Raw genomic sequence first — 24,054 nt, 5'->3', positions numbered from 1 at the left:
TTTCTGTGCTTGTTTGGGGGAACTGGTAGAAAACTCAGAGTTGACAGGTTTGGTCCGACCCGTCAGTCTGTGGTGGTTTACTTCTGACCTGGCTACCAGATCACTCTTAAGTCCCTCTCATTTCCACCCAGCCACAGTTTAACTATTCTGACAATTAAAAGATATTTTGAATGTAAAAAAATCAAATATCCCTTGTGATATTTAAACCCAGTATTTCTTATCCTACCCACAGCAGACTCAGTGAATAGTGTATTGATTCCTCTAAGCAACTGCTTTTACTCTCAGAGTGACTAAAAAAAGCCATGCATCCATATGCAATTTCTGAGGAGCTCCATACCTCTACCAGAAAACTTACAGGAGTCCAGAATTCATAAAATGTTAATGCCATTGTTCTAGCTTGTCCTCAGAGCGGTTCACTCATGTCAAATTCATCATCCACTACCATCTCTTCCGAGTCTCTTCTGCTTAGTGAGCCGCTTCCTAACTTGAATTTGTGTAGCTGATAATTCTTACTTAAGCACAAAATCCAGCATTTGTTGAATTGCACCTTATTTTTCTGCATAGCCTGTGCTATTTGTTAAAGTAATTTTAAATTCTTGTCCTGTCTTCCAAAGTGCTTGAGGGCAGTGGGCTTTGGTATCATTTGCAAATGTAATTCTCTCTATTCATCATGGAACAGTACTGAAAGCACATGTTCTTCCACTGTAAGCAGCTCATGGTCGTCATCCTTTCTCTGAATTTATAAGAACCTTGTCTTAGACATACCATATGTTCAGAGCATTGCTGCCAATAGAGAAGGATTACAAACACACTTCCCTTTTGATACTTTTTTACTCCTAAATTCCCATCTTGCCCTTCTTGTAAAGGAGAACACATGGATGGAATAATAGTTTCAGGCAATTTTCTTTGTTCTCCTCCCTACGTAGGCCAAAACATAATCCTCACCCTGAAATCATACCTTCTTCACCATTTCTGCACTTTTCTCCAGTGTCTGTGTAGACCTGCAGCAGAGATTTCTGCTGCATGTGTTTCTGCAGAAAGACCTGAATTCACTGCAATTTATCCCTTGCCAAAACCACAACTGTTCTTTGCAGCAACCATGTATTGGGTTCTTACATACAAAGGACCATAAGACTACTACCCCTTTAGATTTTTTGTTCTGGAGTCCATTCCAATTTTAATATAAAGTAAGATTTCTCATCATTATTACTGGAAAGCCACATGTATCTTAAAATAAAAGGTTCAGCTGCTTTTAAGGATACTGTAGACATAGGAAGTTTGGCACTGCTGATAAATTCATGAGCAGTGTTGCTTCCTATTTAACATCCATTTAGCTGGAAGAGGATTTAGAAGAAAGGGTATATGCCATCAAGGATTTAAAACTCTCCTACATGTACAGTCTGAAAAAGTTCAAATACCTATTTGACACCTCTGACAAACTTTCAAAGACTTGCGTCAGATGCAGGTAAAACCTGACCTATTAAGAAGTGCATAAAGGTGAAATTTGGCCTGAAAATGTGTTAGGGGATGTTACAGGATGGGAATCATTATTGTTTCCATCTTCCTTCCTGACTGGAAGTACTTTCAGAATGTGTCTGACCAGCATGCAACTATACAATGTACAAAAGCACTTACTTTCTGGCAACTTCAGCTCAAGTAAGCTTTGCAACATGCTTTAAAATTCTTCACATTTCAGAGGATTCTGCTGTTTTTTGAGAATGTGCCTAACTTGAACTTCACATGTGGTCCTCATTTAAATGCAAATCAACTAATTAACAATTCAAAGTATGCTAACGGATAATATGTATTTGCGATATTGGTCTTGAAATGTGTTAAGGTCTGATCAATAATTCACCTTTTTTCACAGCTTCAGATACACATGCACTATCTTAAATTTACCTGGTAATGAAATATTTTTATAGTTACAAAATGTACAAATATTTTGCATATTCAAGGCTTGGCTTGGCAAATTAATATCATGACCTTTAGGCACAGGAAAGATCAAAACCATATTTATTCTAAATTTCATGAAAACTTGTTAAATTGTGGCTATCAGTCCTCTGGGTGCCAAGAAAGCCATCTTCTCTTTTTCATGGAGCTTTTCCACCGAGGGTATCGGTACAAATATTGTGGTGAAATCCCAACTCCAAAGTAGTCAGGTGTTCTGAAAGTAGGATTTCACTCACCATATTGTGGTGAAATAATTGATACTTGATATAATTAGTTTTGAATCTTTTGTTGATTTTATCTGAGAATAAACTGAATGTCAAAGGTTGTACTTTCATTCAGATACAATCTTACTTTTAAGATGAAATTTGTACTGAGGTATAATTCCATGAACTCAAAACTAAGGAAAAACATAAACTGAGGAGTTTGGATAATTACAGAAAATATTCCTAGAGCAGTAGGACAAAAATTTTCTTCTGATCAAAATTCTAAAATCTCAACAGAATCTTAAAATTTATGAAGAATTTTTGGCATGAATGCATTAAGGTACATTAAAACACTATGAAATGTGAATATTCTCAGTAATTTAAACCTCAGAGAAAAGTAAACCATGCTTGGCAACTTCAGATCAGTACTAAAATGACAGTCATCATAATACCGGTTATCCGTGCTGCTTTCCCTCTAACCTGCAAATGTGGCGAAGATCAATCAAGCCCTCAAACTGGTCCATGACTTACTTTGTCAATTCCATACTTCAAAAATATACAGTGTAATGATATATAGCCATAGCAAGTTTTCTATAAGTGCTTCCTTTAATTAACAAGAGGAACCCATTTGTCTTGACTTGGTCTCTCATCTTACGAAGAGACAAAGTGTTGTTTACCTGTAGTTATATTTGACATCTGTAATATAAGGAGCCCTAAGCTAAACACGTGTTGAAGAGAGCAGGTGCAGAGCATGTAAGTTAGCGGGGGCGATTACTTCTTAGCACTCCTCAACACCAGCAGTACTTCTGAGCTCACGGTCACATAGAAAACCAGCACACAAATGCCTTCAAGTTCGTCCCTATTCAGAAAACCATTTCCATCAGTCACCAGGACAGAGTCTACTAACGGAAACACGCGGGAGTCTGCTCTACATGTTAGTTATTTTTGTTCATAGTTCTGAATATCTAAACTAGATGACTTTCCTGTTTTTCTAGCTAAAATAGCTGAAACCAGAGATTTCTCGCTGAATGTCATGCTAGTGTCTTTTCATGCAAAGAAAAAGTTTAAAATAAATACTTTGCTGTCCCTTGTTATTGTTTTTCTCAACTAAATTTTAGGGGAAATTCCTAGAAGATAGAACAATTAGATCCCAGTTCTCACCAGAATATAAACATCTTACAAGCCGTACAGTTCTACAGTGGACCACCACTGCATTTGAATTTCAGTTCTGTGTATCAGGTAAAGTAGCCTCATGCAGCACTCAAAAGTAGCATGAAAGTTCCACAATGCTAACTATAGCCCTCCTGAGGGATTAATATGAATGCTTAATGATATTAATCCACATTTAGATCACTTACATTTAATGACATGCCTTCCATGCATACATATATAAATATTAATTTTGGACTGAAAGATAATCGTTCAACACGATAACAATTAAACAGCTGTAACCTGTCTCATGTGTTAAGCAATGGAGCTGCAGGCAAGCTCCATAAACAGATGGTCTTACCCACCCATGCTTAATGTTAAAGACTTTTTAAAAAAGAGGTGTTGACAAATCTGAACAAGAAGGCATAGTTTTAATGCAAATTGGCCAATTTGCAATTTAGATTACTCTAAAACTAATTTGGTCTATAGAAAAAATTAAGCTGCATTGTAAAACTGAGATGTTACACAGTACATGGATAAAGCAGGTTCCCCACCAACATAATTATTTACTAATTTAATTCAGCTAACAGAGTTTAATGGAAAAGCAGCTGGAAAAGTATTCATATTTATGGGCTTCCTGTGATGGTTACTTAATATACTCATGGTACATGCCAGTTATATCACAAAAAATAACACACTCTCTAAAGTAATATCTGTTCCAATCTCAGAAAACAACTACTTGGACAGGAGAGGGTCACTGAACTCATTGCAAGCCAGGACAGAAAGGAAACAAAAACATATTTTAGAACAACTGTGTTATGAAAACTTAATTACAGAGCAAATTTTCATCCAGGCTATCACCTGGGCACCAGCTGTGCGTGTACGGTCTTGTATCACATTGAGATGCACGTTGAGCTTCACAAAATAATATATGGATGTTCACCTCAGACCCTTGAATGTCACTCCCTGACAAAATAAACAATTGACAGGTGATTTTCCATAGCTTTGCAGTAAACTGTTGATTTACCCTGTTCTCACGGGGATACAGGAAACGGTAAAACATTTTAGCAGGGCCTGTTCTGACAGGACAAGGGGTAATGGTTTTTAACTAAAAGAGGGTAGATTTGGACTAGATGTAAGGAAGGATTTTTTATGATGAGGATGGTGAAACAGTGGAACAGGCTGCCCAGAGAGGTGGCAGATGCCCCATCCCTGGAAACATTCAAGGTCAGGCTGGACGGGGCTTTGAGCAACCTGATGTAGTTGAAGGTGTCCCTGCTCATTGCAGGGGGGTTGGACCAGATGATCTTTAAAGGTCCCTTCCATCCCAAACTATTTTCTTATTCTATGATTCCAGCTCTCAGGAGGGAAAATACAGTAAGTAATTGAAACATTCATTGCCAGTGTTTAGCTCAAACCTGTAAGATGCCAAACAATAGGAATAAATCTCAAGTTTTGTTAATTCTTCATCACAACACTGAGCATGTACTTATCGGCTGAACATCTTCGACATAAATATTTGGAAGTATCTGTTCAGAGCAAAGGCAATGACTCACAGGTGTGGCATATGATGCCTTAAACTGTTCAGTATTTGAAATGTATGACATCAGGTGTGGCACTGGAGTTGGAGCTACCCTGTGCCAGAGATACATAATGGAACAGTGGATATCAGCAGCAGGTATCAGGTTTACTGCATTAGTCAAAACAATCTTGCCGACCTCGCTATACACACGGCTTCAAAAAAAAAAAGACACAACTGCTATATTTAATCTATTCTATTCTCTCTCACAAATCAAAGTATATAAAATATATAGGTATATTATTTCCCAATTCCAGTCTTGCAATCCTCAGCCTTAGGGAAATGCTGATACTTATCCCAGGTAAGCAGATGTCTAAATTTTTTCTGAACAAAAAAGCAAACCTTTGCAATCACCAATGACTTTGCTTCTCAATGTCCGGAAGTATTGAAATAGACCTCCCAAAATGGTCTCTGGAAGGTTAGAGCAATTAGAATTTCCTTCAGTCAAATTCCCATTTGAATATCTTGAAGTATATTTAAAAAACAGCATAACTCCAGGAGCAAGCTAGGATTTAAAAGATATTAGAGAAGAATAAAACTAAGGACTACCCTGCTTTAATTAAGAAGACAGGTTTCATTTTTCCTTCTTCCTACCCTTTAACACATGTCAACTAACAATTCAAACAGTGGGCTAATGAATGAAAATGAGAGTGGACAGATAGTCAGCATTTAGAAATACATAAAAATTGTTAGTTGAGGTGCAAAATATTTTTACCATTTCAAATGGCATTCATGCTTCACAAAAATACCATAATCCCTTTGGTCAAATGAGTTATGGATTTAGATGATTCAGTACACATTCCAGTTAGCGCCTCTGTGATTAATGCACACATATCTACCCCATTTTGTGCATCCAGCTAGAGATCTGGTGGGCTATTCCTTTCCCAAAAAGTGAATAAAGTGCATTGCCCTTAAGATTTACAACTTCTTTGGAATAATTCTTTCCCAAAGAAGTTGTAAATTTAGGCTGTTGCACTTCATATGATTTCCAGCTAATAGCTGCTACAAATATATCTGCATTTCTAAAATACTTCACACTACTGCAGCTACATGGTTAATAACTTTTAGAAATAAGAAGGATGCAATTGTTTATTTTTAGACCTATTAAGGGAGAGTGGGAGTCTTTCATATGCATAACACAAATGACATAAATATTCTGCTACCAAGCTGAGAGTTGTAAGTAGCATAAAATGCCTGGCTTACAAATGGAGGATGACAATAAAAAAACGGCTTGGAGAAACTTCTGATGTCCCCTGTGTTTTGAAATTTATTGCTTAGAAAGAGCTCCCACCTACTCTAGGGCAGGTGAGAGAAAGGCAATTTGACTCTTCATCTGCCAAGCTGAGGAGGCATCAATTTTTACTCCACTAAGTGGAAATATTCTTGGAAATGAGCAACGAAATGACCTGGTTTCTCCGTAACACTGGTCTCCTGAAGAAAACAGCTCTAAGAAAAGTAAATATAACAGCAGGCTAGAGCCTGTACCTCATTACTTGTCTTGGAGGCTGTAAGGGCAATATAAACAAATCAAACTATCTTTACAGCAGCAGCTGCAAAGTAAACACCCATTTAAAGAATAAACAGGTGGGAAGACAGACCTGCTTGCCCAATGCTGAGGAAAAACTTGTTTGTGCTTAATATGTTGGAAAAATTGTTCAAGCGCAGTTCATCCGTGTATAACTACAACCCTTGAAATGCTGCCAAGGTCAGTCAGACCAACAGCAGAGCAATCTGCTGAGTAATTGCTCGTTGGCAAGTTAAAGCGGTCAAGGGAAAGGCTTTATCCTACTTCTGAAGATTTACTTTATTTTATTGTTCAGAAAGCAGTTCCCACCTCTCTACTCTCTTTGTCAGCACGCTTTCTGGAAGCTCCTTAAAAATGTTAACCCTACTGATTCTCCCTGGGACTCTTCAGATGCACCTTGGTTCCCTTTCCCTCATCTGTCTAAGCAATCTCATTAGCAAACAACAAAAAAAATCAATTGTGATTTCTGTAAAAAATAATTCACAAATCAATCTTACTACTTCACACCTGACTCCCTTCTACAAAATAAAGCTTTGCCTCATCTTCCTGGTGCAATGACATGGGTATCAGTTAATACACTTGTAACAGGCACTCATTTTCCCTGTCCTCAGAGCTCACACCACTGCTTCCCGAGACCACCAAGCACAGCTCCACCCCCCTCCCCCTCAGTCAGGGATGTAAGCTACCTGGGAATGCAGCTTGGGATGTATTGTTTTCTAGATACTCACGCCCCAGTGATGGCTTATCTGTGCTAATACATTCAGAGTTACTGCCCTACCAAAACATCCACGAAAGTGAAAATTCTCCAGCCTCTTTTTTAGGTTGTGGCAAAAGTAAATCATGCTATATTCACATCCACCAGCTCTACTGCTATTAGACTTACTTTCCTACCCTGTTGCTTTGGCTACATCACTTCTTTTAACTGACTCTCCTCCATCTCTCCAAACATAAAACTGTGGGTTTTTTTCCTTATTGGAATTTTTTTGACTATTCGGATTATCTGTGATTTCCCCATCCCTCAGTGTTACTCTTGCCTGTGTCTGACCTGTGCTACCTCTTTCGCTGTCTGTTCAATCTACCTCTAAGTGCTCAGCCATGATGCTTCTCACACCTGGGAGACGTGCCCCATAAATACCTGCAGAGCCACGTTGTTACTCCCGTCACAGCCTTTCCTGAGCTTTGTGCAATGCTCCCCACAAACCTACATACAGGCTAGTCACTTCTTACAGTTAGACCATTGCCAGCTCCTTTGTCTGTGCTTCCCACCTGTTGTCACTCAATAGTTTCTCTGTGCGGTTATGCTGAAACAAAAACTGTTTGGATAGGACCCTCCTCCCCTGTTACAGACCTGCAGTGTCTTGCACAAAGTGGGATTAGTGTGGAAGGGAATTTCTTAGCACTACAGTTACACAAAATCAGTATAAATATTATTAACTTTTTGGCAACTCCTCCTCTACTTTTTCTTAGTCCTCTTATTTACATGTGTAATTTCTCATGCTAGCTCATTCTCAAGCCCTGTGCAGTGGAGACGACTATCCCGCTGCACATGGGACATATGGACTGTAAATAATGAAGAAAAGCTCCATTAATAAAGGTACAGTAATTTCCAGAGGTTTCCAGGTGCTAGAACTAACCTGATTACAGAAACACAGAAGCTGTAGTAAGGATTGCTTCTTCTCAATCAGCTGTATTAAACTGCTGTTACATTATTTGCATTAAGAAATTTGATATAATTCTATATTAGAGCATTATGATGACAAGATGATAGTTTTGGGCAGCTAGATGACATTTATTACAAGGTGGAAGTGACATTTTTGTGTAGCAAGTCATTTTTTAGAACTTCTTCTCCATAAAAGAAAAAAAACCCCAAAACAGTAGGAAGCTTCATTTCTGAAAGATATAAAGCTATCGCATAAAAACAGAAAAGCAGAAATCAAATGATATATTTATAGTTTAAAATAGAAGTAACACCCCCCCTCAGCAAAAGGCAGTTAAAGGGAAAAGACTGAAAAGGAAAATCTTCTGCCTCCTTTCCATGGCAAAGGAGGTATAAAGAACTGATGAGCCATTATATAACCATTTCCTTCCTGAAAATATCAGCTCCTTTACACAGACTGACACGTGCAAGTATTCTGCTTGAAGAAACAAGCTTCAAAGCAATACACTTCTCATTCAGACGCAGCCAGCAGCGCTGGCTGTTTGAATTTTGCAGCGAAGACAGGGTAAAGCATAGCCAGCCTACCAATGGTACAGTGCTCTCCGTTCCATCCCTGGCTACATTCACACTTCCCATCTTTACAGGTGCCATGCTCCGCGCAGCGGGGATGGCAGGCTCTCTGGTTGCAGGCTGCGCCCGTCCAGCCTTCCTCGCAGCGACACGTGCCACCCATGCACACACCGTGCGTGCCGCAGTCCACCGAACAGATTTCTGGATTCGAGAGGAGAGAGGGGGAGAAGAGGCAGAGAGTGCACACGGGAGAGAGAGGGTATGCGTTAATTAGCAGCGCTACATCTTAATTCGACATGTTGAGAATAGCAAAAATCTTTGAAAATTAAATCAAAGGAATTTACTGTGAAAGGCATTTTCAGACAGGACCCAAAAGAATACAGGGTACAGAGTTTCACCTCTAACCTAATGCTCACTTAGTTATGCAGCAGACTTAGCAGTGCTTAAGTGTTCACAGCTCCTCTGTTAGCTCTCAGTAATTTTCAGTCATATTTTTTTGTGATCACATATGCCTTAAGAGTCACCTTTTGTAACTTAGATTATATGGCACTTAGACCAACTGGAACTTAGAGGGTACTCCTAGTGACTAAATGTACCGTATACCTAGGTCATCGTGTGTTGTGAGTGAAAACCTAGCATTAATGAAAGTTCATTTTAACAAGGCTTCCCCCCCCCTACTCTGCTCCCTGTTTTCTTTCAAAGTAAAAATGTGCCATTTCTGACACATTTTTTCATTATAAAGAATCAGCCTTAGTGAGACAAATTAGTACTATGCTGACATACTGACACATCTGTTAAATATAAAAGATGATTCTCTTTTTTTTCCCCGTAAATTTGTATCAGTGACAGCTATGAGCAATCTGGTTTAAATAATAGATTGTTAAAAAAAAAAATAAATCAACATACAGCAATTTAACTTGTCATTTACATATAGTAACAGGATCTTGTAAGTGATAGAATAATTGAAAAATACATTAACAGCCAAAAGTAGTCAGAGGCCAAATAAAGTATGCTAAGTCTCAGCTAATATAAGATGATAATTTAGACTGCCAGATTTTGCATTTACAGTTTTGGTTCATTTAGTCAGACTCCAGCAAACTTTACTTCCACTAAGCAGACACCAGGAAAGCAAGAGGAGATGCAATATAGCCCGAGGGACTTCTTTAGTTCCTTGGCATACAGCTGGCTGTAACCACGTACTGGTTCATAGAAGTACTGTATTTAGTTTTTGTTTTCTTACGAAAGACAACAAACAGTTTAGTAATAAAAGACTGAAATTATTTTCAACAGCAAAAGAAAGAAGCATTCAGCGCCAGAAAGGTTTCCAGTTTCCCACTCAACAGTGTTTTTCTTCCCCCACAGAGTACAACCCTCTGTCTCAAAGTGCTGTGGAACACTGAACACTGTATCAAGGAGCTGTGACATTTCCCATAAGAAACAGCCCAAAATCTTTATGGAGAGAGACAGCTGTAATTTCCCCTTCCTTTTTTTTTTTTTTTTTTTCCTATACAATGTTTTATATCTACTTTGAATTAAAGTTTTGATTAAGAGATGCAAGATGGTTTGATTAAGTTTAGAGTCACAAAACGTCAACCCAGCTCCAAGAAAGAAAGGTTTATTTCTCTTCAATCTAATCAATTTTTCATTAGGGTGAAGGTGTTTATCAGCTTTTAGCACACTAGCTTTGAGCAAGGTGCGTCAATCTTTGTAATGAACTTATTAATTAGAGTTAATTTAATTGAAGTGGAATTGAAGGGCTAATTAACGGACAAACTGCTGATGAAGATAGAGGAAAGCTCTGCTGATTTCAAAGCTATAAACTCCTCTAATGGAAATAACTCATTCTTTTTTTCTTCTAGCACCTTAACAAAATGTTTATGGGTAAGATTTACTTTTTTAGTGTACCACGCTGAAGGTCATTTTGCACAACTTCAGCAAATAGTTTGTCTGTATTTTTACAAAGCCCTTCTGTGAGTTTGGCACTTTTGAAATATTTGAGAAGTTCAGAAACATTTTATGTTATTTTAATGCCCGATCATTCACTGAAATGTAAGTAAAAGATGGAGCATAACAGAAACATCAACAACAGCGTAGAGGACATTGTGTCAAGAAATAGAGGATCCATGTTTTGCCTGAGAACTAGAAAGGGTCTCTTACAAATAGCCATTTTTAGTGCTAGAGGTGTTCAGAGAATTTTTTCTTCTAAACAAATTTAACATAAGACAACATTTTCTTCTCCCTGTCACTTTTTCTTGAATGTTTGGAACTCTGTCCTATCACTCTTGTATGCATAAAACATTACGGAGTATCACAGATCCTGGTCAGGAAGTATATTTGTTTTAAAAAGATGGTTCCTCATGAAAAAGTTATATTTATTCATAAGCTGGCATAAACCCAGCTAGCCCATGTGTTCAGTTTTCATTAACAAAATCATCTGAGCTGTTAGATGAACTGTTGTAGACAAATATATGTCTCACAGTTAGACATGATTTCTCTTTTGATATGTGGCTACCAAACAATATTCTAAAAACTCCTATTTGTCAAAAGGCTGCTGTCATACTTTATAAATATTTAGATTATGCTCTCTGTGATAGTACCTCCAGTCATTTTCCCCTTTTGTTTGTAAGCTCAGACTATGGTTTTTGTAAGTTCAGTTTCAGACTTCAAGAAATCCCTCTGCTTCTTCACTCCTACCAACTCCTTTCACTCTAGCAGACTGTGCCCTTCTTCAGAAGCTGTTTAGGATTCATTCTTGCATTCCCTTTGCCTACAAACTGGAACGCTGTCTGTTTTTCAAGAGAAACACCTCCAATTAGCTGGTGAGATTTTTAAAATGTGACTGTCTCTAGCTTCACTAGTGTCGTTTTAAGTTTCTAAACAGATGTATTAGGTAAGATGCTACTTAGATCCATACATCATACAACGAACATTCTGTATTTGCATGTGAAGTACCTGAAGTTACCAGGTGAAGGCATCTAAAAGATATCAACAAACATATCGGTTTCCAAACACTTCAAATTCATCAATTATTTTGAACCTTTAAATCAATTCACAGTTCATGCTGAAGTCAACTCAAAGACTTCCACCAGCTCAGCAGGTCAGGTCCTAACATAATAACGTCATTATAATGCCACTTTTCAAGACATCATCATTTTATAAAATGCCAGTGTTTTTAACCCTTACCATTGGAGCAATCTGGACCTGTCCAGTTGGGGTCACAAGTGCAGGTACCACTCTCTTGAAGGTAGGTGCCGTGGCCAGAGCACTGGTCAGGGCACATTGTCTTCAGGATTTCACAGTTGTTGCCACCCCAGCCCGGGTTGCAGTGGCACTCGCCGTGGATGCACACACCGTGGCTGGAGCAGGCTGGGTCCAAGCAATCCGCTGCAGGAAGATGAGAAAGGTCAGCTTAATCTTGTCATTCCTAACAACAGTAATCAAACCCCTAGATGCTCATGGCAATTTTGGGCTTAATCCACATGATAAGACCTTGTGAAACAGGCAGCATTGCACTCATCCTAAAAGTAAACATTAGTAGGTTGAAGTTGAGAAGTTCACCTTTGTTTCACTGGAATGAGTGAGATAAAGACAGAGCGGAACAAGGTATCTTGGTGTCAGCCTCCCTCCTCTGGCTACAAGGTATCTTCATCACTATCGTCACTATCATCACTAATTGCATAGCAGCAATTTTCTTTGTAAAAACACCTTGCTTCCACATCGCTTTCTGGTATTGTGAAATTTGTGTCTGCATGTATCCGACATCAAGACATTTACAGGCTACCACTGAGGTAACGGAGAACCTCTCAAGGTTTGCCAATTTTGCTGAATTACAACAAGATTGGCTGGGGGGCTTGGGCAACTGATAGTCTATTCTGCCTAATCACAGTGTATCAAGCATTGGATTCCCTGTAGCACTCGGTATCAACTGACCTGATCCATCCTTACAGAGTTTTGACAGCTGTACAGGACCCTCAACTTGTTTCAGAAATAAATGAGTTGCATACTGTCTATCCATCTTAATTCACTTTACTGTGCTTTAGATGACGAGATTTAATTTTGCAATTTGACTCAATAAAATGTTACACTTATAGGGTCAATGGTCTGAAAATTTAATTCCAGAGACTTAATTGCATTACTTTGTATGTGGAGATCAATAAAATCAATTTGATTGAGGAAGAAAATGGCGCTTTTTACTCCCTAAAAAAATAGAATGGAAAATGAACTGCATTTTGCAGCACACCAGAACGAATATTATTATGCATATCTCTGGAATACAAAACTGAGGCATCGTTTTTCACTCTGATGCATTTGAATCAGCACTTTCCACAATGTGATTGGTGGAAAAGATCACTAACAAATGCAATACATTAATGATTTATTCTATGCTGTGAAAATTCAGTAAGTCTTCCTGTATTCCAACATCTATTTTTTGTGTGATTTCTTCTTAGTTGACCTCAGCCAGAAAAAATAAATACAAATATACTACCAAGTGAAAAGATATCACACATTATTAAGAATTTTCCTAGTGATTACTTGAGAATAAAGTATAATAACCCTGTAGAATTCAGTGATACTAGTGATTCCAGAACTTGATTTTTATTATTCTGAACTGATTTTTGAAGAAACACCATTAGTGCATATGATCTAGTCCTAGCAAAATCGATAGAGCTGGATGTGCCAGCTGGAAACCTGACCATCAACAGCAGGTGCTGGGGTAAACATTTACTCATTTACCTTCTTCACAGTTTTCTCCTTTGTATCCGGAGTTGCAGGCACAAGAGCCCATGATGCAAATGCCCCGGCCCCCACACTGGGGATCGATGCACTGAGTTGTAGGCACGTCACACTCGGTGCCCTTCCAGCCACTGTAACACAGGCAGCGTCCTTTGGAGTACTGCCCATTGCCACTGCACAGAACTGGGCAGGCTGCTGTGAAATAAAACATGGCAGAAAAATTAAAACCAAGTTCTTCACCAAAGGTTTACAGAGAAGAACATCTAAGAAGCAAGTCACGTGACAGTTGCTTTCCCCACGTATTTAACTTCACGCTCGCTTAAACTGACTTGAGAAAAGCATCGGGTTGATTTACCTCTTGAACAATCAGGGCCCAGAAACCCAGGAAAACAATGGCAGGATCCAGAAACACATTCGCCGTTACCATGGCAATTTCGGGGGCATTCCACCACAGACTCTAAAGGGAAAAAAACAGAGGATAATTCACAGACACCCACTGCATGAAGTACCTATCATCTGAACCACTACTAGCTGACAATGCGCTCTCGCTCCAAGAGAAGTGTTTACGTTTGGTTTGTTTGAAGAGCATGAATAGCTGTGATTTTCTATTGCCCATGCCTCTAGTATCTTAGGGCAGTACATTCCAACAAAAAGGCTCAAATTATAATGGTAAAACTGTATGAGCTCCATACTTAAAACCCAGCTCTGTGCCATTTAACATATACTTCAAAACAGTGTCCTCCTTCCAAGCATTGTTTTACAGGGAGACGCATGCCCTATACCTTAGACCAAGTAATTAAAATAGGTATTCTGCATCACGTTCTGAGCAGCAAAAGAAACACTATGAATGGAAAACCTGTGAAAAAAAGTTAGATCATTTAGCTACAAAAACTCATCTCTGTATTCCTAAAAAAACTAACTGGAGCCTAGAGTTTGGTAAGAGCTTTGAAGATTATGCTTACCTATAATTATGGTATTAAAAGACACCTGCTCCGCATTTTTCCCATCGTTATAAAAGGCCAGGTGCCAGATGCCAGAATCCAAATACTGGATAAAACCTGCCTCGTGGAGACTGACAGACCTTGCCTGCCGCCCCGCTCGCTCCGATTCCAGCAGGTTGCGTTGCTCCCTCGCAATCAGCCGGCTGCCATCCAGGAGCTCCACAAAGTCGTACTGCAGGGAGGAACAGACAGGAGCTTGACAAGTCACAGGATGACTCACGGCACTGCCAGCTTCCCCACAGCACCCTGACAAAAAGCTTGTGTTTTGACCAAGAGTTTCCTTTTGGAGCAGGGAAGCAGGAGCTGAAACCAATCCTTGATTATTTATTTTCCCCTTGCTAATACTTCAAACAAAAAAGCCAACTAGTCCTCAATGCTTATTAGAGTAGCTTTTTCGGTGACAAGTGGCCAATGAACCTATTACATATACTGCAGGAAGAAAACATCAGTTGAAATCAACCTGCAGTCATGACCATCACCTGAATGAGGTGAGAGCTAACTTTCAAAGTTCGTTATATGCATATGGGTTAATAATAATACCCAACACCAGTAATTTACTTTGCTTCTCATTTAGCTTCAGATGGAGGATTAAATTGTTCAAGTCGCCTTTCAGACATCCTGGAGTTCTGGAGAATGGAGAGCAAGACCTTACCTTCCTATCACAGAAGCCCAGAAGAGGAGATGGAAAGCATAAAACATTGCTACTGTTGAAAATTACAAACTGACAAAAATATGGTACCTCAGGGCAATGGACAGCACATACTGTTTTGTTAACAACCATCAAATTGTTTCAGATTGTTAATAATCATTATCCAACCTAAATGATTCTATGATTTTACGATCTGTGGGGCCTGGAAAAATGTAGCAGCATCAGCTGATACAACAAGCAAACTCACAACACAAGGTTTCATGCATGTTAATCTTACCTAGCACTACAAACACCTGGAGGGCTAAATCTGCTCTGGGCCCTGCACTGATTTACACTATGTGGGAATCTGCTCTCATGGCTTTAAAGATGTCTTCTGAATGTTTATCATGTAAAGATCAATGTGTATATAGCAAAATTAAACAGGTAGGAAAAATAAAGAGCATTCTTGCTTGTGGTAGAGTCTCTGCTCTTCTGGCTGAGTCTGTTCACAGTTTCACTTTTACTCTGACACATGTTCATTGTATGAAGTGAACTATAACACGTAAACCTTCAATCTTCCCACACTCTTCCCACCCGCTTCTCTCTCAAATGGAATTACATCCAGGGCCTATTAAAGTAAAGGCCAGTATGTGAAACCACTGATCCACTTGAGCTAGGATAACATTGGTTACCAGGACCAGAGAATCAATGGTTTTATACCCTGAGTTGCAACTTTCAGAAACTGCTCCCAGGACAGAAAAAAACATGATAGCCTTCATCCTGGAACAAGTCTTTAAGTACTCAAAATTCACTGCTACTGTAAGAATGTTCCTCCCCAGTAATCAGAATTATCTTCTTACCAGTCAGGATGTGAAGGCAATGTATAGTTAATATGCCTCTATCAACACCTGAGACACTTTTCTAGTTATGTCTGAACCAGCAGAATAGAACATAACATGATTAGGATGTACAGAAGCTGGCACCTCGGTACGCTGTCACTCTGAATGTACGTGCTGCACCACATGAAAACAAACGCAACTGTTTTGGGAGAGCACTGATTATTCAAAGCCATTCAACATTCTCATCTGTCAGAGAATTAAATATTTATCTTATTTTGTGTGAGAGAGAAAAACAGTTTTAGTTATTTTTTTTCCCTCTTTCCTGACTCAAGAATACTGCTTTCTGGTTATTCTTCACTAATAGTTTAAAAAGGAGAAAGCTCAAGGAGTTCTGAGTTTTAACAAGTCATTTATGGACACTAGGAGCAGCCTTGTAATTTGTAATTTGCAGAAGGTCATTTTTTGTAGGAGGAACAATTTCAGATGGAAACCGCATTTTTGATATAGGAACAAATGATTATACTACTTGATTGACCACAAAGAGTATACTAATGGCAGACAAGCATGGTAGAATTAATGATTTTGTATTTGTAATGTAATAAGAACATATGCTGTTATCAGAACACTATTTTAGACTACATTTTAAGAGCCATACAGAGGGGAATTTACTGTTCAGTCTGTCCCCCAGCAAAAAACAGTAATTGATCTTAACCCTTTTAAAGGCTGTTTTTTTATATTTAGGACACGATAACAGAAACAGACTGGAAAAACAATTATCTTCATAAGTAAAAAATGTACCAATTTTATTCTCCTACTATGACAATAAATGAATTACCTTTATATTGAGTCTAAATGCACTGATTTGCCCTACCACTCCATTCAGTTTTGCTTTAAGCCAAGGTCCTCTTTTTATTCTTAAAGTCTTTTTAAATAAACATATTGATTCTTTGGTTACAATGGAACTGACATTTTTAGAAGGTGTCACAAAGACTTTCAGTCTTGCATTGATTGGTTTTTGAATGGACAGCCACTGTCAATTATTTCTGGTTGATTTATTTATGACTCCACAGAAAGAGAGAACTATGCATCTCACATCGGTCTGACATACACATAGTGGCTGTGCTTGAGACTGATTTTGGTACCTAAACACAGGCAAAAATTCTGTCATGATTACAATACATCAAACCACTTCCTACATGCTGTACTCCTAATATTTTGAATTATGGGAGAGGAGAGTTAAATTTCCTGCATTCTGTTACTATTTTACAGGGAAATGCTACACAACAGATAGAAATGGTTTAGATACAGTTGATCTTGTTCCAAGACAAGGGTGTAAACTAAAAGACTTCTTGAGATCTCTCTCAAACTCATTTCTATCATACTTTCATTACGTCCATTGCAGTGGCAGGATAATTGGCATCAGAGGTCGTACAGGTATGGAAAGATAGACTCCAGTTTCCTCTTAGTCACTGTCTGATTTTAACTTTATACAAAAAAAGAGGTGGATAAACAGGTAAAAAGGTCCGGGAGAGAAGTGGAGAACAAAGTGGCAATGTAACATGCAGGGTTTGCTTTATAGCTAAAAGTGACATGGAGAGAAGGCAGCCAATCGTAGAAACATTGAAGCTGTAAGGAGGGAGCTGAGGAAGGTGGTGGTTACACGTGTAGGGTATCATAGGCATATGAGCAAAGCAACTGGAGGGGGACAGCTGGTGAGGAAACTTCATGAATGCTGGCAGAGTACAGGTAGTAATCAGTTCCCTATTATTTAACATAAGAGCTGAAAATTCAAACTGACGTTCGAGAAACAGGCAGCAGTTGCTCATTTGCATAAATTTTGTTATTAGCACTTGTCACACTGTGACTAGGAGATAAGGGCAGATAGCATTCAAGAGATGTAGACATGAAGTGATATATATGGGTGAGATCCTACTTTTCAAAGTCCTCATGAAACAACACTAGCTTTACACATCCAGAGATGGGCTCTGAGCCAACTTTTATCATTCTGGGATGAGATCTTGGAGCTATGGTAGGCAGATCTATGGAAATATCAGCTCTACAATTAAAAAACAAAAAGCAGGCATTATTAAGGAATTGTATGAAACCATTGTACTTAAACATCTGCTATGTTTTGTGCTGTTATGGTCTCCTGATCTTGAAAAGGCTGCAGTAAAACTGAGGAAAATTCAGAAAAGGACAAGGATGAACAGAGGATTGAAGCAGCGTTCACACAAAGAATGATGAAATAGACTGGAAAAAATACAATCAAAAATATAAATCAAAGGTGGCATGGAGAAGAAATTAGTGAGAAACTCTCCACTGCCTCTTCCAAAACACTACCAAAAGGGTGTCAAACTAAAACTACCAAGAGGCTGCCTCAAATCACAGAGTATAGTGTGAGATGTGTAGGTAGGCCATCACACTCCTTGCTGAAAACGTCACAGATCCTAAAGGTTTCCATAGGTTTAGAGGAGACTGCGCAAATTCACAGAAAAAGAGAATCTATCAAAGGTTGTAAAATACAAAGACAGCACCTTGGACCCAGGAAGTCCTTCAGCCTTAAAACACTGGAGGCCAGGAACATGTCGTAGGAGGAAAAACTACGAATCTGTCACGTTGCTATATTAATATCTATGTATCTGCTAATGGCCATCATCACAGACAGAATGCTGGGCTAGATGGGCCTTTGACCAGACCCAGTGTGGACGTTCATGTGTTTTTTCTGATATGCTCCTATGACACTTGGAGCTATACGAGTAAGCTGCCTTGTCCGACGGAAAAAACACCGTGAATCCCAGAATTAGTTGTGAGTCTGCCTGCTGTGCCTGGATTGCAGTTAAGAACTTCTGTCAGTACAAGCCATAAGGGTTAGGGGAAATAAGAAAACAACAAACAGATTAATGCTTGAAAACCCCTCAGTGTTCTATTTCATTAGACATACTTTTGTGTAAATACTTTGTTTATATAAGCTACAGCACAAAACCAGTACACCTGTGGTTAGGACTCTGTTGCAGAAAGGCCTAAACTGTTGAGAAATATTTTACTCCATTTTTTTCCCCTATGTGCAGGAGCATAGTCACAAAAAAACCCCAACTGCTCACTGGAACTACATTTTCAGGAGGTTACATACATGCTTTATCTCAGGCACCTAAACCAGACATTATTGGGTTCAAGGCCATATAAACATCCTGATAATCCAGTACCCTTGGGAATCTCCAGCAGCCCTTGAAGTTCACTAGGGCCCTGATAAGTAAGCATGCCTAATTTTTCAAGGTATCAAGTGTCAGTCAAATGGTTTGTAAAAAATACTCTAATTATATACCAGGCAAAAATAGGACAAGAGAACATGACCTACATCCTGGGAACAATATATCCAAAATGTCACAGAAACTACAGAAGATACAGTGGCAGGATTCGCATATGATTCTTTCTGTTGTATCACACTTAAACGTGAATAAGCACCTGGGCAGTGGGAATCCAAAGCGAAAGGAGTCTCTCTAACACAGATGATGAGAAACCTTTTCCTGAGTTTTTAGATAAAGGGCATCCTTATTTCAATCTTTTGCCAGGATGAGGAATAAAGTAAGGATCATTTTTCATAGACACATCTACTTCTATAACTTCTCATATAAATGCAGTCTGGATCAGCTTCTTCAGTTTTATTCATTCCTGCCACACATGTATTCCCCTAGCTCCTGTTATTACTGTTATCATTGAGATGGCATTTGTATTCCAAACCCCTATTTCCAATGGCTGATAACTTTCTGAATCAATTTTCTTTGAGCTAGAATTTCTTGCGATTGTTGTCAGCCCGAGGGTGGGTGTTCATATGTGAAGGTATGAAGAAAATTCATTTAATCATTTTTATAAGGATCAAATTTTTAAATAAACATAAGTGCATTTTCTGTGTTCAGTAAATTGTTTGTAGTTTAGCGGAAACTAAACTAAAAAGTAAAGCTAATGTAACATTCTGTGATTTTAGCTGCATGAAACTCCTTTGCTGACCCTAATTCTTCCTCTGTGGTTTGAGACTGCTAAATAGGTGATATAATCACCAATATTTTTATGTTCTAGGTCTTTTAAAAGTTATGTCTGAAGAAAAAACAAAGTAAATTTAAATAGTGCAATAGCATGCAAATCAAAAAAAAAAAAAAAGTGGGTTTAAAATAAAATACTTGAATTTTGCAGTTATGGATTTGCTGTTGCAAGTGCATATCAGGCATAATCAGTGAAGCTTCATTCCAATTATACCATTAGGTTGCTATGCTCAGAGTTGCATCCAGGGCAAATCCATACACTTAGGAAAAAAAAAAAATCAGTAAGACATTGCATAATTCTCTAAATGGGATAGAAGAGTATGAGCTCAACTCCTTTTTCAGGTTGAAAAATGGTTCAGAGCCAGCACTTGGACTAATATTGAGTTGAAAGAAATGTAAACTTGGAGGCTCCTAAACCTTAAAAACAAAATCTGAATACAATTGATTCTAAAATACTGTCTCAGACAATGATTATCCCTTTTTCCTGCCAATCCAGAAGACTATTCATTCTTTTATACTTTAACTTCTCTATGGCTATGGATAAAAAGTGTTTCTTTGTTACTAGACAAAGGCATGACCATATGCAATAAAAAGTATCCTTAGAAACCTTCTGAGGTGCGGAGCAGAATAAATCCACTGGGACACTTAAGAACAAAGTTTCAAGACACTAGATGTCTAGTGAAGACTGACACTTTTACAACCCCAGTTCACTCTATCTTTGTAGACACGTATTACTTATTTTTTCTTTTATGTGTTTATTTAGTGAGACACCAAGCTGTAAATACTGTAGCACTTGCTTGTAGAACAAACTGAAACTTCCTTAAAAAACTTGTCTACTTGATTGGAAAATTTGGCTAATGTGGTCTTTTCCAGGCACTCTTGACCACACGTGTAGCCATAAGATGCTGTATTAGTTTGCTTAGGTTTTTAAAGATATGTCTATATACCACAGAAGAAAAAAAAAGTACCTATAAATTCTGCACAAAACAACTCCATATCTAAAGCATCATCATTGCTCATGGAATTCAGGACAGTTCATAAATAAGAATACCTACCCCCCCACCCCCTCCCCCTTTTTAGATTCCATCACTTACAGCACTATAAATGTTTTGAACATCACATGAGATCAATGAAATATAAAAAGTAAAAATAAAAATCAGCAAAATGGAAAGGGATGTAATCTTGAGAAAGAAAAAAGATACAAAAGATACAAGCTCACAGTTTTCATTAATGTGTCCTACTTTTAATGGAAGCAGTTCTCACCTGAGTGTGTGAAGGTGGTAAGCCTTTTCGGCCATATACTCCAATCAATGCATCTTTCTGAAGGGATATATTGAATTTTAGAAATTGTGGCTGATCAATGAAGAGTTGTGATCTCCAAAAAATCCCAGGGGGAACTTCTTGTATTGCTCTTCGGCCTATATCAAGCTCTCCAGAATCTATAGTGTTGTTTTCTTGTGCAAATCCTCCTAATTTTCCTGATAGGTTAGAATAATAAGAGATCAAAAATTAGTATTCCTTTCTTGCTTTCAATTTTTCTTCATATAAACCATCAAATATTTAGAATCACCTCAGATAAAATGTTATATTCTTTCTGAATATAAGATCACAGGAATTCACCAATTTGGAAATAAAAGGGCAAAGATACCACAAATACCTATCAAGTAAAAATACTGTAACTTCCTTAAGCACTAGTATTAGGGAAACTGTTTTAGTATCTACATTAAACTATTCATTTTTTCCCCCCAAGTATTTTAACAGGGGTTTTCCAGCATAAAGTCTCACATTAAAAAAATTTATGGTAAAGGGAAATGCAGCATACAGATTTTAAGAGTAATAGATACATAAACATAAGCAGTCAAGAAAACGAATACACAGTCTTTTCTATATTAAATATCAGAGCAGTTGTACAATACTAAAAATGTCTACAGCTGTGGTTTCCTAACTTTTGTTTTTGCAGTCTCCTGCAAAAAAGGCAATGCTTCTTGCTTCATTGTGCCCATGTCCTTATGCCTTCACTCCCCATAATGCCTACATCTTCTGCACTCCCTAGCCTCAGCCCCAAGCTTGTTATCACCTCCTTGACCACACTGTCTCCAGGATAAAATGTATAATAGCATGTCACAGTCTGGTATTTTCATTATTTTCTATATGATGAATATGTATTTATCCTCCAGGGCAATTACTAGAAATAAGAATGTATCACGGAAGAGCATTAACGATTTTTCTCTATAAAGCATTTGTGTAAATATCAGATAGCCTTAGGAAGCCAGTGATGATGCCTTGGAAATGCCCAGAAGAAGCAAAGAAGATGCTAATATGCAAAAGACACGTGATGTCAGATGCTAACACTTAAAAACTGGACTACTAGTTGTGGCATTAAAAAAGAAGAAAATAAAGTCATAAACTTTAGATACCCCCAACAAACATTTTGTTCAAGTGGGTAAGCCCAAGGCAACAGAGACTTAATCTACACTGCAGCTCGAGTAGAGAACAGTGTCATCCCATCTGCAAGGCGCTGTGCCATCCTGGTGAAGCACTGTGAAATAAATGAAAGGGGTAAAACTGTTCCAGCCCAAGCCGATGACCCTGTACAGCTCTGGGCTGGATGCTAGGGACAGCACAGGTCTGTGGTAGCTCTGAGATTTTCACAGTGCCCCTGGTCGTACTACACAGGCACACGTGAAATCTGGAAAAGATGACAAACCCCTCTCAAAGCTCATCAGAAAACAAATTGTGGTTTAGTTGTGTTAGCGTCTTCTACCTGCCAGATTCGTAGGAAGCAGAACTACCAAGACTGATGCACTAAAGAAGTGCTTTGCTCAAACTGTCACCACCCAGCTTTAGAATCTGGGATGGTTTAGATGAGTTTGCATCGAGTCTGTTTGAGGCCAAAGACTCAGATCTGATGTTCAGGCACTAACTTCATGCCGTGCGGCTCAACACAGGCAGTTTTGGAAGCTGGTGCCAGGGTCAAAGCCTACTTCAATCTGACAGAATCAGTGCTATCAAATCTAGACTAAGATGCAAAGATGTGTGTAAGAACTTGCTTACCAACACGTCAACTCTGGGGTAAACAAGTAATGCTGCATTTAAGCAGCTGGCACATCAAGGTGAGCCCTGAGTGAAGCAATATGAAGAAAAATGCAACTGTAGTTATAACCTTACAGACCACCGTTTTTCTGCCAATTTATACTCTTGTTTTCAGCAGCTAGTCTATTATAAAGATTGAACTAAACCCATCTGAATGGGATAAGCAAGTTCAAGTGATGCTGGCTTGTTTGCGTACAAATGTGAAGAACTGACAATGCTCTGTTACTGTCCTGTCTTTTAGGTTCAAATTCTACATTATTCATCATTTGATGGAACAAACTGACACAACCTTTTTGCAAACATTTAGACTTTGAAAAACTAGATTAAAATCTGAAATGCCAGGTGAGGTCACAGATTGATCCTCGCCACTTTTTGTGCATCCAAAATGAACAGAGACTGCTGCTGAATTAAACAAGTACAGAAGCACAACTGAGAGGCCTTGAGTGGAGGCTTGTATCATCACCAGTGCTGTGCCACAACAGTGCTGCAGTCACTGAACACGTCTCGCTTACAGGATCGTCATATTGATCAGTGTTCTTCTGGGGAGAGACAGTGAAATATCTGATGTTGGAGAAACCATTTTTTTTTTCATTTTTCAGGATGAGTCTAATGCTTTTCTAACTTTGGACTTAACCTTTCACAATATTCATATGTTATTCTGTGATCTGTATTCACTATTTCGGTTCATTTAAGCCTTTGTTTCTTACCACTTCCTTCAAATTTAAGCATGTTTTGTTGTATAAATTCACACACTGATGCCTGGTAATCACTAAACAATAAACACTTGTTTGCAGTATTGATCCACAGCTTCTCCTATTTCTACATTTGAAATGAAAAACAACTCCCTCTTACCACTGAAAAGATGAACTAGACAGCTTGAGCAGGTGCACTTTATCAAACATTTTGACCAACTTGCCAGGAATGCCTATTACTGGGCTTCAACACTTATCCTTAGCAGATAATGATCTGACAGACTCCCATTTTTTTCATCAAAAAAGAAGTAGTTTTATCCTATAGCCACATGCCCCTTTAACATCACATCACTTCTCTCAAAATTGTCACTAGTTGTTCACCCTCCTAAGAACGGAG

At 38.4% G+C, this 24,054-nt stretch overlaps 1 protein-coding gene across 9 annotated transcripts in view; it reads right to left on the bottom strand.

Annotated features, from left to right (window-relative positions):
• Positions 1–24,054, bottom strand: part of TENM3 (teneurin transmembrane protein 3) — a 1,343,701-nt gene that overhangs the window by 71,574 nt on the left and 1,248,073 nt on the right. For all 9 annotated transcript variants that reach the window (XM_032988404.2, XM_032988405.2, XM_032988406.2 and 6 more), the window contains 6 exons: positions 21,136–21,350; positions 14,330–14,540; positions 13,723–13,824; positions 13,368–13,562; positions 11,817–12,017; positions 8,649–8,834 (listed from right to left, as the gene is read on the bottom strand). In XM_032988404.2, coding sequence (XP_032844295.1) covers positions 8,649–8,834; positions 11,817–12,017; positions 13,368–13,562; positions 13,723–13,824; positions 14,330–14,540; positions 21,136–21,350 — 1,110 coding nt within the window. The remainder of the gene's footprint in view (positions 1–8,648; positions 8,835–11,816; positions 12,018–13,367; positions 13,563–13,722; positions 13,825–14,329; positions 14,541–21,135; positions 21,351–24,054) is intronic.

The sequence above is a fragment of the Tyto alba genome, unplaced genomic scaffold, assembly GCF_018691265.1.
Source record: "Tyto alba isolate M040663 unplaced genomic scaffold, T.alba_DEE_v4.0 Super-Scaffold_6, whole genome shotgun sequence".
In the NCBI taxonomy this organism is placed as follows: Eukaryota; Metazoa; Chordata; class Aves; order Strigiformes; family Tytonidae; genus Tyto; species Tyto alba.
Note: the sequence above shows the minus strand (reverse complement) of the source record. Positions and strands in the feature narration are given on the sequence as shown.